Source organism: Bos indicus, chromosome 4, assembly GCF_029378745.1.
Source record: "Bos indicus isolate NIAB-ARS_2022 breed Sahiwal x Tharparkar chromosome 4, NIAB-ARS_B.indTharparkar_mat_pri_1.0, whole genome shotgun sequence".
In the NCBI taxonomy this organism is placed as follows: Eukaryota; Metazoa; Chordata; class Mammalia; order Artiodactyla; family Bovidae; genus Bos; species Bos indicus.
The window spans coordinates 34,016,723-34,035,215 of NC_091763.1; the positions used below are offsets into that span (position 1 = coordinate 34,016,723).

Sequence of the window (18,493 nt, forward strand, 5' to 3'; positions counted from 1 at the left end):
AAGCTTCTAGGCGACCAAAGCACAGATGCATGATGTATAAACAAATAAGTAACTGCGTGAGCAGTGTCCTTTGGGGGTTTAGATCTTATTCTGGTGACCCCAGGAAGCTGACCAGAGAGAAAAGGGGGCAAAAAAAAAAAGTACAGGATATTTATCTTTACATTTTGCAAATGCTTTTGATCAGCAGAGCTGGAACAAGTTTCTGTGCTTTTGTGGGAACTATAAAAGTTCCAGGGGAGGAAGCAAGATCAAGAGCAGTTTGCTCTTTCAGGAACTTCAAAGCCCATTCATCTAAAGATGTGGCCATTACCATTTTGGCTTCCTTGCTGTGCCTTGGATGGCCCTGGACTTTTCAAGAGGAGAGCCTTGCTGGGTTGGGGCCAGCTCACACATATTCCTTAAGAGTGCAGTGTCCCAGAAAACCTGCCCTTCCTGGCCTGTGCTCTGTGATTACAGCTCCCAACAGGAGTGAACATTCTACCTACCGGCTGAGTCAGATGCAGAGCTGAATGGGGCTGTGAGGCTGGACTACCCATTTTCTGCCTCTGCTCCTCTTTTAGGTTTGGAGAATTGTAAACATAAGAACAGAGCTAGACCATCTCCGTGAGCTCCAGGCCCCTCTGATCTCAGGAGTCTGTCTCTTGGCTGGTACCAGGAGACAAGTGTGCCACAAAGAGAGAGAGAAAGGGAAAAGCAACTAACAAACAAATGAACAAAAACCCTTCACAGCTGTGTGTTCTACTCTTCAGCCCATTGTTGATTACCAGGTCCGGTACTAACAAGGAGCTGCCCTCTTTGCTTATAATTCAAGTCTTGGGAGTAAGATTTGTTCAGTGAATTTAGATTTATTCTGGGGATAAGATACACAATGATTTTCCAATCCAAAACAAAACTCAAAACCAAATAGAACACAAAACTTAACATGTGTGTGCGTGCTAAGTTGCTTCAGTCGTGTCTGACTCTTTGCAGCCCTACTGACTGTAGCCCGCCAGGCTCCTCCATGGAATTCTCCAGACAAGAATACTATTGCAGAACCACTAATTCTTTAAAAAAATTGTTTATATTGGAGTACAGTTGATGTACAATGTTATGTTAGTTTCAGGTGTATAGCAAAGCAATTCAGTCATACATATACATGTATGTATCCTCTGTCAGATTCTTTTCCCTATTGGCTATTATAGAATATTAAGTAGAGTTCCTTGTGCTGTACAGTAGGTGTTTGTTGGTCATCTATTTTACATATATTAATATGTGTATATGTTAATTCCAACCTCCTAATTTATCCCTTCCCTCCCACCTTTCCCCTTTGGTAACCGCACCTTTGTTTTCTGTTTCTATTTTGTAAATAAGTACGTTTGTATCATTTTTTAATATTTCACATATTAGTGGTATCATATATTTGTCTTCCTCTGAGTTATTTCACTTAGTATGACAACCTCTAGGTCCATCCATCTTGCTGCAAATGGCATTATTTCATTCTTTTTTATGCAGCCCCACTAATCCTGCTTCTATATTTTGAGGATGTTCTGGGGACTGGCCTTTGGTATAAGCTTCACAGAGTTGGAACTCCAGCTGTCTTGTTTACTGCTGGGTCCCCGGGACCTGGACTAAAGTCTAAACTTCAGCTGGAATCCATGGCTACATCAGGACCTTGAGGATTTGTTCTACCACCTATTTTTTCTATGATCTTGGATCAGTTTCCTACTGTGTAAAATTCTCAGTTTTTCCATTCTCGAACATTTTAGCCCAGGCTTGTGAATCACACAAAGGAATGCTATGAGTGTTATTCCCAAGATAAGGCATCCTCACACTGGCTGTGCCTTGGAGAACCCAGGCAGTGTGCACAGTAGGTGGGAATGCTTTCCTCTGAACTGGGTGTACTCTAGTTACCACGTCACCCTGACAGTTGCGTTCACTTCTAGGTGTTTCAGTAAGTGAAGATCACAATGCTGACATCCTGAATTTCCACCTCTGTCAAGTGAGGAATAAAAGTATGGTTCTCTTTGAGGAAGGCCTTTTGGAACTCTGTGGTTTTAGTCTGTTCCATTTTCTGGAGCTCGTCTCATAATAAAAAGCGAGAGGCATTGTACCAGACCACGAACTTACAAAATGACAGTGACATTGCATTTCTTCAACTGTTCCATAGCCCTCTCTGTCTCCTCTGTTTTTATCTGATTGGTGAGTTTAAGCTCTCTTTTTATATGATGAGTGCATGGAAGTTTACTCAAAATGATTTGGGAAAGTCTCCTGCCACCAAACATAATTCTGATTTAAATATTTATTTTAAAATTCAACATGACATGGCTCTTTCAGATGGAAAAAATTTTACTAATAAAAGAATACTTTGAAGCTTTTTTTTTTTTTTTTCTTTTAATATCCTAAGGTTTAAGGCTCAGCTTCCAAAGTTTGGCTGTTTTATGAATAACCTGAGCTCCAAATAATTGAGAAAGTGATCCAGGGGCATTAAGGGTATAATGAAAAGGAGAGCAAGAAGAAGCGTATTTCGAACTTATTGACCGACTGTCTTTTATTCCTTTAATAAGCACTCCATTAATAAACAGTGAGCATGTGTCAGTCACTGTGTTAGGTGTTTGGGATCAACGTCCCCAACTTCCCAGAGTTCCCGTGTATGTATAAAAGCAGCACTGGGTCTGATGACCTGGATTTCAACTTTGCTCCTTGCCACTACGAAGATGATGATCTTGGGCAAATTACTTTCAGTTATGGGGCTTCATATATAAAACAGGAACAAATCCCAGATCCAGTGCTGATGCTCTTTGGTTTTAAATTTGCCTCAAATACAAAGATAGAACCAATGGACAGTGCTTAGGTTAAAAAAAAAAAGCCAGTCATTCTAGAAGTCATAAACTTTTCTTTCTTGAAATTCATTTGTTAATGAAAAAATATACATTTAATTTTCACAAAAAAGAATCACATTATAAAGCTATTGATTATTTTTCTCATCCCATATTCCTTTGGTAAACACTAATATATTTTGCACTCTATACCAGTAAATGTGTTGTGTATTTGAGATCAGAGATGGAACATATGTTTTCTGCGTTGAAAAAGTTCACAATCTAGTTATGGAGACAGAGAAGGAAACACAAATATGGGCATTAAGTGCTAGTCATAATCAACAAATATTTACTGAACACTTATTATGCTGGGGCTACTGCAGTGAATAAAACTGATAATAATTTCTGTTTTCAGGAGTTTATATTCAAGTGCAAAGATCAAGCAATAAAGAATAAACATGAAAATGTAAATATTATCCATAAAAGAGAAGGTGAAAAAATAATAGAGTGAAAAAAAATGTAGAACAGGTTAAAGGGAAACAGGGGCACATGTGGTAGGGACTGGGGGCATTGCCATCTTAAGAAGCATTGCCAGGTGGGCCTCAATAAGAAACTAGAATTTAAGGAAAGCCCGATGGAAGTAAGGGAATAAATTAGCTATAGGGATGTCTGGGGAAAGGGCTTTACCAGGCAGAGGGAATTGGGAGTGGAAAAGCCCTAAGTTTGGAAACAAGGCTGGCTGGAGTGAAGTGAGCAAGAGAGGAAGGTAACAGATGATGGCAGGGGAGCAGCAGTAAAAGGGATGCTGGAGCCAGGGTGGGCCAACTAGGTTGGATTTTGTAGAACACTGTTAGAAGTTTGACTTTGACTGTGAGCGACATGCAGAGACTCTCTAAGAGGTTTTGAGTACAGGAGTGACTTCCTCTGACTTTCATTCCAATCCCAAAGAAAGGCAATGCCAAAGAATGCTCAAACTACCGCACAATTGCACTCATCTCACACACTAGCAAATTAATGCTCAAAATTTTCCAAGCCAGGCTTCAGCAGTACATGAACCATGAACTTCCAGATGTTCAAGCTGGATTTAGAAAAGACAGAGAACCAGAGATCAAATTGCCAACATCTGTTGGATCATCGAAAAAGCAAGAGAGTTTCAGAAAAACATCTACTTCTGCTTTATTGACTATGCTAAAACCTTTGACTGTGTAGGTCACAACAAACTGTGGAAAATTCTTCAAGAGATGGGAATATCAGACCACCTGACCTGCCTCCTGAGAAATCTATATGCAGGTCAAGAAGCAACAGTTAGAACTGGACATGCAACAACAGATTGGTTCTGAATAGGAAAAACAGTACATCAAGGCTGTATATTTTCACGCTGCTTATTTAACTTATATGCAGAGTACATCATGAAAAATGCTGGACTGGATGAAGCACAAACAGGAATCAAGATTGCCAGGAGAAATTTCAATAACCTCAGAATGACACCACCCTTATGGCAGAAAGTGAAGAAGAACTAAAGAGCCTCTTGATGAAAGTGAAAGAGGAGAGTGAAAAAGTTGGCTTACAACTCAGTATTCAGAAAACTAAGATCATGGTATCTGGTCCCATCACTTCATGGCAAATAGATGTGAAAACAATGGAAACAGTGGCTGACTTTATTTTCCTGGGCTCCAAAATCACTGTAGATGGTGATTGCAGCCATGAAATTAAAAGACACTTACTCCTTGGAAGGAAAGTTATGACCAACCTAGACAGCATATTAAAAAGCAGAGATATTACTTTGCTAACAAAGGTCTGTCTAGTCAAGGATATGGTTTTTCCAGTGGTCGTGTATGGATGTGAGAGTTGAACTATAAAGAAAGCTGAGGGCCAAAGAATTGATGCTTTTGAACTGTGGTGTTGGAGAAGACTCTTGAGAGTCCCTTGGACTTCAAGGAGATCCAACCAGTCCATTCTGAAGGAGATCAGCCCTGGGATTTCTTTGGAAGGAATGATACTAAAGCTGAAACTCCAGTACTTTGGCCACCTCATGCGAAGAGTTGACTCACTGGAAAAGACTCTGATGTTGGGAGGGATTAGGGGCAGGAGGAGAAGGGGACAACAGAGGATGAGATGGCTGGATGGCATCACTGACTCAATGGACTTGAGTTTGGGTGAACTCCGGGAGTTGGTGATGGACAGGGAGGCCTGGCGTGCTGCAGTCCATGAGGTCCTAAGGAGTCGGACACGACTGAGTGACTGAACTGAACTGAACACTGTAAAAGGCCATCCTGGCTGCTGTGCTGTGGATGGGTTGGAGGTGGGTGTTGGCAGCTTGGACCAGGGTAGTAGCAGTTAGGATGGAATAAGTAAAGGGGCTAGACCTGACAGAAGGGGATGGGGTGAGCATGTTCCAGGTAGAGGATATAGCATATACAGAGGGCACAAAGGCATAAAGAAAGGCATGATGTTCATGGTGATCTGAAAGTAGTCTTAATGAAAGGAAGGGTGAATGCTGGGTGTGTGGCAGAAGATGAGTCTAGAGAGGTAGAGAGTCACTAGATCTTATGCCAGGAGGACTCACTATTTAGAAGTCTTTTTAACACAGCATACATAGTTTTGCAAAAATCTCTTTTGTAAAAGAAATATTCACAGTTGGTTAACTTTAAGGAATACTCATAGTGGCCAGTATTGGAATGAGTTAGTAGGAATATACCCAGGAACAGAGGAGTAGTCTCAGGAGGCTTACAGCTTCCATCCTGTGAGGACTAGGGCTCTAAGGGGATTGACTACAACTGTCTGCCAGAAGAATCCTGGAGTAGACACACTGAGAACAAGCAGATGTGTGCATGAGGACTATTTGATCCCAGAGAAGACTGTGCAATGTTTGCTGAGGTGTTCACTATTGTGCCTAATCCACTGCCTCAGTATTCAAGTTAGAGAATCAGAGAGACTATTTCCAAAAAATGTGAAACAGATGTACTTTTCAGGAGTTTACTAGGTTACCTTATTCTTCCAACAGACATATTTAGCTAGTTTAGCATCTCAGGATCCTCTCATAGTAAGGCATTTTCTTGCCCAAGTCTTGCTGCTATGCATATGTGCCTGGTAGCTGGTCTAAATTCCCTCTCTTTTCTGTAGTGTGAATCTGTTTTTCACCCTGCTATTCTCTTCAGAGATGGAGAGTGACTAGTAGTAATGTCGAGCAAATTGAGAAGGCGAAAATAGCACTTTGTGGTCAGGTCTCCACAGCCAAACTAAATTGTAGACTCGAAGCCAGTAATTGAACAAGGCAGACAAAAAGAAGATCCTGTTGTTTCATTTATCCAAATAATAGCCTTATTTCTTCATTTTTCTTTGCCATTTAAGACTCAATCAGTGAAATCAAGGAAAATATTTTGGTTACAAAAAACACTTTGCAAAGGCTCTCTGAAATCCAAGAGTTTTCATTCTATTAGCTGTTAATGAGTGGATATATTTGTATATTTGCATACCAAGGAGTAACGAACTAGAATAATAGAGTTAATTAATACTTGTGGTGCATAAAGATTAATGATTACCCCAAGGGTAGTCTGAAAGGGAAGGAAGTTGCTTATCTTATTCAGCTTTAAGAATTAAGTGCATTGTAGATGCTATTTATAATCTGAGAGTTCATTTATGTCTAAAGATATTCTTTTTTTTTTTTCTTTTTTTTTTTACTGACTCTGTGGTCCATTCTTATATTCTGGAGTCATCAGTGCAAACTGATCTGGGATTTTGAGATAAATCCTGGACATGTATACATGTATATCACACACACACACACACACATGCTCTTATATGGAATACACCTGTGGGAATATAGGGCACAGGAAAGGCTTCATCTTTACCATTTTCAGTGCCTGTTCTAATGTTAAGAGATGGTATCCATCAGATGAATAGGAGCGAATGCTGACATAATTAATTTTAGCCACTTTTGGCTCTCTGTGTAGAATGAAGAAAGGATGTGCAAAAATGCAGGCTGATAATTTTGGTGCTTATTTTCTGGGCTAAAGTAGGGGTGAGAGGTCTGGACTAGAAGCCAGTTGTCTTGGGGTCTTCTTTCAGTACTACCATTGATTTTTTTCAGTCCATTTGACTTCTGAGTGATTATCTATAAGGGAGAAGTGAGAATTGCTACTTGCTTCACTGATAATATGATTTGAGCATAAAAACTTTCATGCCTTGGATGATAAATCAATTGAAACAGACTCTGCAGACTAGAATGACGCACTAGTGGCATGGGAGATGATTAGCAACTTAGACAAATGAAAGTGTTCTCTCATTGGAATATTTTTGGCATCAAAATCTTTTGTACTCGGTAATATTACTTACCACTTTATGACTTAGGTTTAAGCAAAATTCCCCAGAACTGGTACCTTAATGCAGTGATATCGCATGCACTGTAGAAGAGCATGCAATTCTAAAGATTCTAAAACACAGTGCTATATTGAGAAATGTATAGACCATATTTATAAACAAATAGAGCAGCAAAAGCCACTTTGAACACACCTCTGGATGTTCACTTCTATATCAGAATGACTTCCATCAGTTTTCAGTTTGCTTAAAGTCAAGCCCCCAGGAAAACAGTTTCATTTCATAAGATAATCTGAGAAAAATCCACAACTCTTAATACTGACATGGAAATGCTGCTGTACAGCAGAAGATATAAATTCGAATGCCTGGAATCACCATGCTCTGAGTGTTTTTCTCTTTCCTTCCCTAATTAGGCTCTGGAAAAAGAGTGACTTTTTTTTTTCTCACCCCCACTGTGAAAGTTATGAGACTCTTTTGCTCAAATCACCCAGAAGGAAAGCTTGGAAGTTCATGTTCCTTAGAGAGTTGTCAGTTCTGCTAAAGAAGATTAAATGCTCATTGCGCAGGTGTCATATCCTACAGCTAATCACAAGAAAGAGAGCAAATGTGGCATAGCCCACATCTAGGCAGCTACCGCAGGTCAGTCCAGCCTAGGGGGTCTTCAATCTCATGTGGTGTACCAGCCAAGATATTCACAGGAAAATAAGTAACCGACATAAAAAACCCATCATATTGCATCTTGGAATATTTCAGTTTGAATCGCTTGGGTGGCTCTGAAACAAAGATTTCTGGGTTGGGGCAGAGGTATTTGATTCCTCTTTGATTCCACTATTTGCATCATAGAAGAAAATTGATTAAAGGCTTCTTGCTTACCTGTGAAATTGATCTTTAGCAAGTAATCCTTGTACAGCTTCTTCCCGTCCAGGATCTTCATGGCGTCGCAGAGCTTGGTGGTGTTGGGGCAAAGCGTACGCTGCATTTTGTGCAGGGCATGGGCCATGGCATACACCGCATTCACCACGAACATAATCTTGGATTCCTGCTCATAGTTGCTGCTGTCGATGGCCAGATGCTTGTCACAAGGACGCCGGTGGTTGTGCTTGTTCTGGAGGCTGCACTGGAACTTCTGCTCCCAGAAGTCCCGGAACCAGGGGTTGCGGTGGTTGTTGTAGGGGTTGAGGCTCTGGAAGTAGCGATCGAACTGGCGGACGGGCTGCGAGGCCAGCTCCAGGGTGATGGCGCCATAGGCCACGTGCTCGCTGCCCTTGATGATGCTCTCCTGCGCACCCCAGCCGTCGCTGGCCACCCAGGTGAAAGAGGCGTTGGCGCGGCTGGCAGCGGCAATGAGCTCCCGGGAGTCGTCGCTGCGCATGAAGAGGACCACAACGCGCGCGTTGGGCTTTTGCAGCAGCTCTCGGATCACGCTGTCGTAGGATTTGCGGATGTTGGAGCGGCCCACCTTCTCCGCAGTGGCGATGCAGATGTTACGCAGGCGGGCTTCCTGCTCGAAGGCTTCGATCCCCGTCTCTCCATAGTCGCCCTCCGAGGCCACGGTGGACACGTAGGTCCAGTTGAAGAAACGCAAGATCTCGGCCATGGCTTTGGCCTGGTAGAAATCGGGGGGCACGGTCCTGGCAAAGTAATCATAGCGCGATTTGTCGCTGAGTTTGGCGCTGGTGGATGCGTAGCTTATCTGTGGGATCTGGAAGAGCCGCAGCAGGTTTGCCACCTGGGGGAGGGAGGGAGACAAGGCAGGTACCATTTTTTTAGAAATCTGGAGGTAACTGACTGCACAGGAAAGATGAAACACTGGGTAAAGCCCAGCTCCCTTTGCAACTCCAGACTGCTAAGCTGTTCTGGACGCTTTGCCAGCTGCATTCCTGGACACTATATTTGGGGAATTAGGAAAGAGGTTCCAAGCAGGTAATTCAAGTGCTGGGAAAAGACAAAGAGAAATGAGAAGGGCATGTTTCTGTCTCTCCTAGACTTTATACTACATCCTGGAACAGACTCAGTTCTGTTCAGGTGTGAATGGGGGCTGCTTTAAGTTTCTGGAGCCCTCTTATAACTGAGTCTAACAATGAACTACAGTGAATTAGCCAAATTCGGTTTTTAGACAAACTTGGCTGTGGTTGTACAGAAAGAGCCTGGGTGTTGTCTAATTCTCACTTCCCCCTCTTTTGCTAAAAAAGGCAGTCTCTGAAAGAATTTAATTTGGGAACTGTATGCCACATGGACAGTCCAAATTAGACACTTATTATCTAGGTTAAGCCAAAAAAAAAAAAAAAAAATCCATTCTTTTTGGCCCACCCCAAGTTTAGGCATATGCCTTTCTAACCTTAAAGAGCTTGACCAACATTTTCTTCACCTTTTTAACATTTTGTTTCTGCTTGGATTATACATAGCCCAAGCATACAAATGCTATTTTTATGATATTTTTGATTAAAAAGCAAATTAGGGAGTGTTGACCTTGTCAATAAAGAACTATTTACTTTAAAATGTTTAAAGTTTATTCTGAATAAAGAATGTACATTTCTTATAATTTACCTTGGAATAATATTTCACTTCTTATTTATTACAGAATAAAAAAGGAAACAGCATATCAAGGAACATTTTATGCATAGAGTATTTGTGAAGTTTATACATTTTAAAATATATATGCAGATTGTATGTAAATCTAATAAGTTTTTGTTTTTCCTGGCTACCTCACATATTCTGAACATTTCTATCTTTACAATGATTTTAGTTACATAATATACTAAGTAGACTTTAATTGGAAACAATATTGACTATTCCAACATACTCGATGAGAACTTTGAAATTTCCCTTCTGAAAGTTGCGGTTTCGGGTTTATGTTTGACATGTAGGAAGCACAGCTTGAAGTAGGCAGCTGTTAGCAAAGAGCACAAGTAACATCAAACAACTGACAGCTGAGTCCTGGTTAATCATCATTTCATCTGGCAGTGGAAACCAACAGCCATATTCATACACAGCCACACAGCATGTTCTCAGAGATCTGGCCTGCTACTAAAACCAATACTTGATATAGCCCAGAGCTATCAAAAATGTTTTCTATATCTTTGCAAATCATGGTACCTCTCGTGTAACTACGAATAGAACAGCAAGAAAATCTGGCACTTTGCACGCAACATAATGCAAATTTAGGATCCAGATCTTTTTTGCATCTTGACTTTTAATATATGTATATATACTAGGATGTGAGTGAATTTTGGGGAATAGAGGTGAGTGAATGGGTAAGTGGGTGGATGAAGGCTAGTATGCCATTTATTTTTTCTCAGGGCTAGAGCCCCTGAACAAAATGGACTCTCCTGATTCATTTGAACATGGGAGTGCTGGTTGTTTACTCAGCCTGATTGCGATGGCACTGAGCCAGTACTGTCATCACTTCTGTACTGAGTACCTGGCTTCTTTCGAATGTAAGTAGCACTGTGGCAGACTGTGATGAGACCCCTGTCTGTGCACGGACTTGGCTTGATTATGGAGACTTTGGATGACATTGGAGAGACCATCTCTTCTGGATGCTACAGTTTTCTAATCTTCAAGTTCTGTTCATCAGGATCTGAACCCTTCAGGGAGGCAGAGAATGAAAGGACCTGAAAAATGCCCGTAGACATAATTTCTGGCAGCTAGGAACCACAGCGGAAGAATCCTAAACTGTTGAAACCTCCTTCTCCTAGAGGGATATGAGTAAAGAAAAAGTTCTTGTCCTTTGATGAATAGGATCCTGTGGCTCCATGTCTACCTCTCCAGGATATCTGAGAACAATTTACAAACAAGGCAGACGTACAAGAGAGTGAACTGGGCATAGAATGATAGCGATATGGAGAAGATTCTCTGGGTAGGAAGGGGCACAATTGTAGCAGGTTTGGATAGGTGTCGGTTAGAATACAACTGCAGCGATTGCTATCATTTTATGAGTAGTTATCTGATATACAAATGATTATGTACAAAATAAACAATAAGGATCTACTGTGTAGCACAAGGAACTGTATTCATTATCTTGTAATAATCTATAATGGAAAAGAATCTGAAGGAATATATATAGATAAATAAAAATATGTATCTATCTATATATCTGAATCACTTTGTTGTACACCTGAAGCTAACACAACTTTGTAAATCAGTTCTACTTCAATAATACAATAGCTTGTGTATGAGTGTTTTAATGAGGAGACTACAGCCTACTTTAGAAAAAGGAGGCACATTTAGTGAGCTAAACATGAGAATGGAACTCTACTAAAGTGTAATCTCAATTGTATTACCTCTTAAATAGCATGGAGCAATCATATAGTCAGAGGATGATGTTAAGAGTTACATTTACATTTTTGAAACACATGTAATGCAAATGAATGATAGAACAAAGCGTTGGAGGCCTTTTGTCATGGTGAACCATTCATTTTAATACTAATTTCCTTAGATTACCTGAGTAAAAATGCTTAATATAAAAATTAAACACCACAGAAATAAGCAGATTATAAATCTCATTTTCTTTCCCTCTCTCACCCTCTCCAGCCTGACTTCTAGAGAAGAATAAAGTTCTTAGTTTGATTTGTGCATTTTCAAAATTAGTTATTCTGTTGTAAAGCCAGTGACTACTGTACTGGGCGTTTATATGTGTATTTTCTCCTTTGATGTTCACAACTGCCTTTTATGATGAATGTTGTTTTCTCCATTGTAGCAGTGCAGAAACTGAGATGAAGAACTCTGTTTGTGATCATAGGATTAGAAGGTAGAGGCAAAATTACAATTTAGAAGCAGGTCTTTTGACCTGAACGACTGTAGCTGCCCTCTCATAACTTTGAGTCTGCTGTTTCCTGTGTGACTGTGAATCTGAGGTCTGAAGCACAGAAGGGCACCCAGGTAGGAAGAACAGGAGGGAGGAACAGAAGCAGTATTGTGGTTTAATTGCTACTAGGAGCTTTCTTTTTAACATAAAACCGGCCATCTGAAACATTCTTGATTTGCTTTACTGGCCATGTGGTTTCCTCTGTGAAAACATGAAGGTGTAAGAGAACATCTACACTGGACATCATTTTAAAAATAGAAGAATCATTTTAGGATGGAGAAATCATGTGGACTTTGGAAGAAAGTTACCCAGTTATAGTGTTAGTAGGAGTGGAGGAAGGGCAAAAAGATCTACTTATATTCTTTAGGGAAAATTGCTTTAAAAGTAGAGAGATACTTTTCATGGTTAGAAACTCTAATAAAAAGATATATAGCTTAAGAGCAATAGGAAAACTTAAAAAATAATTAAAATAATACAGAATAGTCTCAATAAGACAGACAAGTCAAGATTTCCAAAGAAGCCACTGGATGGCTAAGCTGCATTGAGCCATGTGAGTGTTGAAAGAACTAGCAAGAGAGACGAAACCTGTAGGTGTGTTAGTCCTTGGGCAGGCCTGGGACAATATACAAGACTGGCACGAACCTGTGAGAACCAGGAAGAATAAAGCACAGAATGTGAAAATGGACTGATGCTGATTGTTGCTATGATTGGTTTTCAATTATATTTTAGGAGAAGTTGTGGTAAGAAGGGAGCGAATCACTGGTTGGGAGAGTTGGCTCTAAATGAGTGAAAGCAAGACACTGCCCAGTCCTTTCTGCCTCCTTATGTGCCTTTGTGAGAATGTTTCCTAATCTGGAGATTGTGATACAAATATATGAAAAAGTTCTCTCACATCCAAGCCGGGGAGAAGACCACAAGAAGGGTCCGTAATCAATTAAGTTTTCCTCCGGTTCTGAATTCTGGAAGAAATCACAGATTAAATCAAGTAATTACTATTAATAATTTCTGAGAAATTAATAATGGGAGGACTGTCAGAGGATAAAAAGGGAGGAGTAAGAGAAAGTTCAGGAACTATAAATCAGGAATAAATATAAATCAATAATCATGATATATTTTGGTAATTTTTTTTTCTCAGAGTTCCCTATAGAGAGCATGCAGGCATTTAGAAATGAACAAAAAAGTTGCTAGAAATCAGCATGGATTCACTGAAAATGAATTTCAGTAGAATCTTCCAACATTAGTTGGACCATTTAGGGAGAAGTTGTAGCCATGAACTCTGACTTCAACAAGGTATTGGAGACATTACCTGAATTCTCATGAAAAGGGGAAAGTGATAGGAATTGGATAAAAATTTAAATCTACTAAAATAGAATAGCTTGGAATAAATTCTATATGAGGTGGCCAAGTAAGATTAAATTTTTATCAGTGACTTTGGAAAAAACATAAATAAGCTATGAGATCATTACATTTTTGAGCTAGAAGGAGCTGTGAAGCTAATCTAAGCTTTTTGCTTTATAGGTGAGGAAACTGAAGCTCACAGAGTGAAGTGACTTTCTAAAATTTATACAACCAATAAGCAAAAAAGCTGAGTGGAGCCCAGTTTCTTGATTTTTCCAAAGGACTAGCCTTCTTTTCTGGCAATTGGGTGGTATTACATGGGAAGAGATGTATGTTTCTGGATTTACATTAAAATTACATATAAGTGAAGAAAAAATAAGAAAACTAGGGGAAAATGAGGGTATAGATGCCAAGTTGAATGTTGCAAAAATCCACCAGGAATCCAAGTGTGGCTAAAGTTAAAGAGGAATTATTAAGTGCTTTGCTTTCTTTAGATTCAATTTTAGATCCACTGTTATAGCTGTATTATCTCCTCTAATCCTCATAACAATCTTATGAGGCTGATACTACCATTATCCCATTTTATAGATTGAGGAACTGAGACACAGAGCAGCTGGGAATCTTGCGTCCCAGCTGTCTGACACTACGCTTACTTTCTCAGTTCAGTTTGGTTCAGTAGCTCAGTTGTGTCTGACTCTTTGCGACCCCCTGGGCTGCAGCACACTAGGCTTCCCTGTCCATCACCAACTCCCGGAGCATGCTCAGACTTACATCCATTGAGTTATACCATCCAACCATCTCATCTTCTATTGTCTCCTTCTCCTCTTATTCAATTCATTCTGCAATTCAAGCTCTTAACCTCTGCCATATGGAATTCCTCTCATTACAGTATAGCAATGATATATTTCAAGTTATAATATGTCTGTCCATTTTCATTTCTTAAGGCACTGTCTCCTTGACCGGAATACCATGAGTAGTCATTCCCTATTATTAAAAATATACTTTTTCATTTGTCAGTTCTGTACTTTGAGATAACTCTGTAGATGTTTGTTTACTGCCTGACCTTCTACAGAGGTAAAAACAGTGGTCTGAGAAACCAGGGGTCATTTCAACTGGGAGTTTGAAAGCTTCAAGTCATACGTATCATTACCAAGTTTGGCTTTATGATTTATGTAGGAAACACGTTGTTTCCTAATGCCTGAAAGACTGCATCCAGGTTTCCTAGAAGCCCTTTCTGCACATAGTGTACTATAGTTTTATGTTCAGCGTTCAAACACCTGAGGAGTATCCATTTTCTGGGTGGTTTGAACTTATTCTGGACTAGGCAGTGCAATGTTTTCAATGCAACCTCTCAAGCCACAAATGTATGGACTTTTTTTTTTTTTGATTTGAGAAATGCTAAAGATGCTGGGCTTGACCAGCTACTGTTATGTTTTCCAGCAGATGTGATGGTTTGAATTAGTAGTTCTGCCTTTGTTTCATTTTTGCAGTTTTAGTGAAAGTGAAAGTGTTAGTCGCTCAGTCACATCCAACTCTTTGCTACCCCATGGACTGTAGCCCTCCAAGCTCCTCTCTCCATGGGATTCTCCAGGCAAGAATACTAAAGTGGGTTGCCATGCCCTTTCCAACCCAGGGATTGAATCCGTGTCTCCTGTGTCTCCTATACTGCAGGCGGATTCTTTACCTGCTGAGCCATCAGAGAAGCCCCAGGATGGCCGTCACTGGCAATAGCTGTCCAACAACCAATGGTATATAATGTTAAATGTCTGCTACTATTTCCCTATTATTTCTGTCTCCCAATGAACTATCTAGTTTCTCCCATGTACTGCGTCCTCAAATCTATGTGCCTTTGCCTATGTTGTTCCCTGTGCTTAAAATGACTTTTACCCCTTGTCTGCTCAGTGAATCCATTCAAGGGCCCCTTCTCTGAGAAGTTACTTCAGGCTGAGTTGTGCACCCATCTTCTGAGACTGTCACTCCTTTATGTATTTCCCTCATGGCACTAGTCAAAATGTATGGTGACTTCTAGATCATTCACTAATTCCTCTACTGGAATGAAAACTCTGAAGGCCAGGGAATGTGCATTGTTAATTTCTGTTCCTTCAATGCCTTGTGGAGTAAAGAGGTGTGCCATGCGCATTTGTGTGTGTGCTAAGTCGCTTCAGTCGTGTCCAACTCTTTGTGACCCTACGAACTGTAGCCTGCCAGGCTCCTCTGTCCAGGGGATTTTCCAGGCAAGAATACTGGAGTGGGTTGCCATGCCCTCATCCAGAGGATCTTCGTGACCCAGGGATCAATCCCACATCTCTTATATCTCTCCTGTATTGGCAGGCAGGTTCTTTACCACTGGTGCTCCCTGGGAAGCCTGTGTGCCATATTATTTGTTAAATAAATGAGCTGATGAGTGAGTGGATAGTTTGCTTCACTTCCACGTGACCTTTTCTAATTGCAATAATACGTTTCTGTGGGAACCCCCCCCCAAACTAACTACCCCAGTAAGCAATGTAAAGCTCCTCTCAAACACTACCTATAAACAATATTCTGTGCATTGTAGATCCTTCGCTAACCATTGTCAAGTTTTCTCCAAAGTGAGATGATACATAGACAATTGGCTTAGACCTTAAGGTAGCTGAAGCTAAGGTTTTCATACTGTTAAAACCAAAATTTCTCCAGAGTATCTCTGTGTAACTAATTAGGAGTATACAAAAGGAAGTCAGTATAATGCCAACTGGATCTGGTTATTGCACCAATTTCCTTGGGCTACAAAGGTGCCTTTTTATCTTAAGGAAAACAGACTAAAGGCCTTATCATGGAGCCTTAGTCCTCAAACCATATAAACCTAAAGTAGGAATCAGATAAACATATACCTAAGGGAAGTCTTCATCAACTAAACCCATACTAAGGTCTGCTCATAAGGTAAGATTTTTCTGCAGACTAATGCATTGTGTACAGATATGTAAGCAGCCAAACCCTCAGCACTCACATCAGTTGCTCTGTTCTTATTCTTTCTTGGGAATGTTTTTCCAATAATCAATAGCTGACTATGGAGTCAGGCTCCTGTAGGTATCCAAACCATCCTCATTTGCTGTTGAGAATTTTGAGTTAAAGACCAATTTATTTGGGAGTTTTATTTCTCCTGGCATTTTTTTTTAGCAAGTTATGGGAAGTCTTTAGAATTCTCGGTGTCATGCTTCATTTCAGTGATGCTCAGATCATAGGGATAAAAGAGTGTAAGCTTTGGGAAAGAGCTGGGGTAATCTATTCTTTGAGGTTATGAAAAAAGGGAATATGAATTAGAAATGTCAGTCACCATGAGCCTCCACATCCTGTGGTCACTCTTCCCATTCAGGACATCCATGACATACCCATTTTATTTTATAGTTTCACTGAGATACATATTCTTTTCCCCCAAACTTTTAACTTTTATTTTGTATTGGGGTATGGCTGATTACCAGTGTTGTGGTTGTTTCAGGTAAACAGTGAAGGGACTCAGCCACACATAATACATGTATCCATTCTTCCCCAAATCCCGCTTCCATCCAGCCTGGCACATAACATTGAACAGAGTTCCATATGCTATACATAGGTCCTTGTTGGTTGTCCATTTTAAATATAGCAGTGTGTACATGTCCATCCCAGACTTTCTAACTATCCCTTCCCCCCGGCAACCACAATTTCATTTCTTTAAGTCTGTCGCTTTCTGTTTTGTAAGTAAGTCCACTTGTATCTTTTCTTTCTAAAGTCCACATATAAGGGCTATGACATACCCATTTTAAACATGACCTTCATGCCTTCTATGGTGACACAATGCCAGACATTTTATTCAACAGAGGACAAAAGGGCAGATGTAGGTCTAGAGTCCAGTAGAAGTAAGTGTCCTACTAAAGTGATTGCCCGTGATGAGGATTCTTTTCAGAGAGTTTGTGGTTATTATCTTCTGAGGCTGTGCTGATGGGGAAAACAATAGCTGGTTTTTACGGGGACCTGTGCTTAGCTATAATAAGTCCAGATGGGAAAGAGGCATCAAATTCTTACTTCCCAAGAAAAGTGCTATCTACAAAGCTGAACTGTGTGCATTTGAAAAAGAAGCCATTGGTGCTGTCCCGGGAACGAGGAGACTTGATAATAACCTCCAAGGGTTTGCTTTTGCATTTGGTGTTGTTTCCATATCACTTTGGGGCTGTTTTCTAAGAATAAGCTACACCTTTAATTGTTTTATCACACATGCAGTGCTGAATGCTTTGTTTCATTCTTTTAATTAAGTGATTATATGCAAGCCCACAAGACTACTGTACTTTAAGCCATCTGCTACCTTATAACCCATGTTATTACATAAAGCCAGTTCTCAAAGTTGTTATGGGATGAGACCACAGTGACCTATCTATTGAGAATGATCAAGCTGTACTATTAGCTGTTCAGAAACCTCAGATTGGCTTGGATTTTAAAATGAAACTGGAGGTGGTGTGTAGTTGAGAAACTGCCTGAGGAATTCAAGCTGTTCCCATCACATGAGTTATCTGCCCATACAGGATGCCAGTCATATTGTTATTGCAGAAAGGATTAGTCATTTTTGTTGTTGTTTGTTTGTTTTACCTGCAGCACATCTGGGAATGTTTTGCATGAAATGAGTTGACTGCAGCCCATGTTTGAGGGTCAGAGATTAATCTGGATTTAGGAAGTCATATAACAGAGCATAGCAAATGCCAATTTTCTCAGTTTAATCTGCAAAAGTCACTGATTCTTACATGCCGTGAGCACAAAAAACACTCTAGTCCAAGATTTGTATTGCCATTCCCATTAATGGTATGACTGAGTCCTGATGATTTTGTAGGGATGTTCCAGAAAAGGACTCTTTAATCATGGTGGAAACCTTCATAAATGGCTTAGAGTAACTCTGACTGCTGTCTCTCTCTCTCCTGAAATCTTTGCACTCAACACCTGTGGTTTGTAACCCGTATTGTCAGACATTTTCATTTTCTTCCTTTGTGACTAAGTAATTCATGAATAGCAAGGTTAGCCATTTTGGCATTCTCATCCCTTATTACTGAGGCTGAAGTGCTATATAGACCATGTAGGGTCCCTTGAATCACATTTTCCTGGGAGACTGGCATCATCAGACATGTCAGGTTTCTCATCGTGAAACCCACATTTGACAAGGGTCTGTCTTGCTCCCTTTCTAACAAGGCACTGTCTCAGGAATGACTTGTTTCCAACTAGTCTTAGCAGATACTTAGAA

General features: G+C 40.3%; 1 protein-coding gene across 1 annotated transcript in view; it reads right to left on the reverse strand.

The window, feature by feature from the left end:
- GRM3 (glutamate metabotropic receptor 3) overlaps positions 1 to 18,493 on the reverse strand; it is a 252,423-nt gene that overhangs the window by 70,961 nt on the left and 162,969 nt on the right. Inside the window, exon 3 of the mRNA XM_019958587.2 lies at positions 7,986 to 8,841. Coding sequence (XP_019814146.2) covers positions 7,986 to 8,841 — 856 coding nt within the window. The remainder of the gene's footprint in view (positions 1 to 7,985; positions 8,842 to 18,493) is intronic.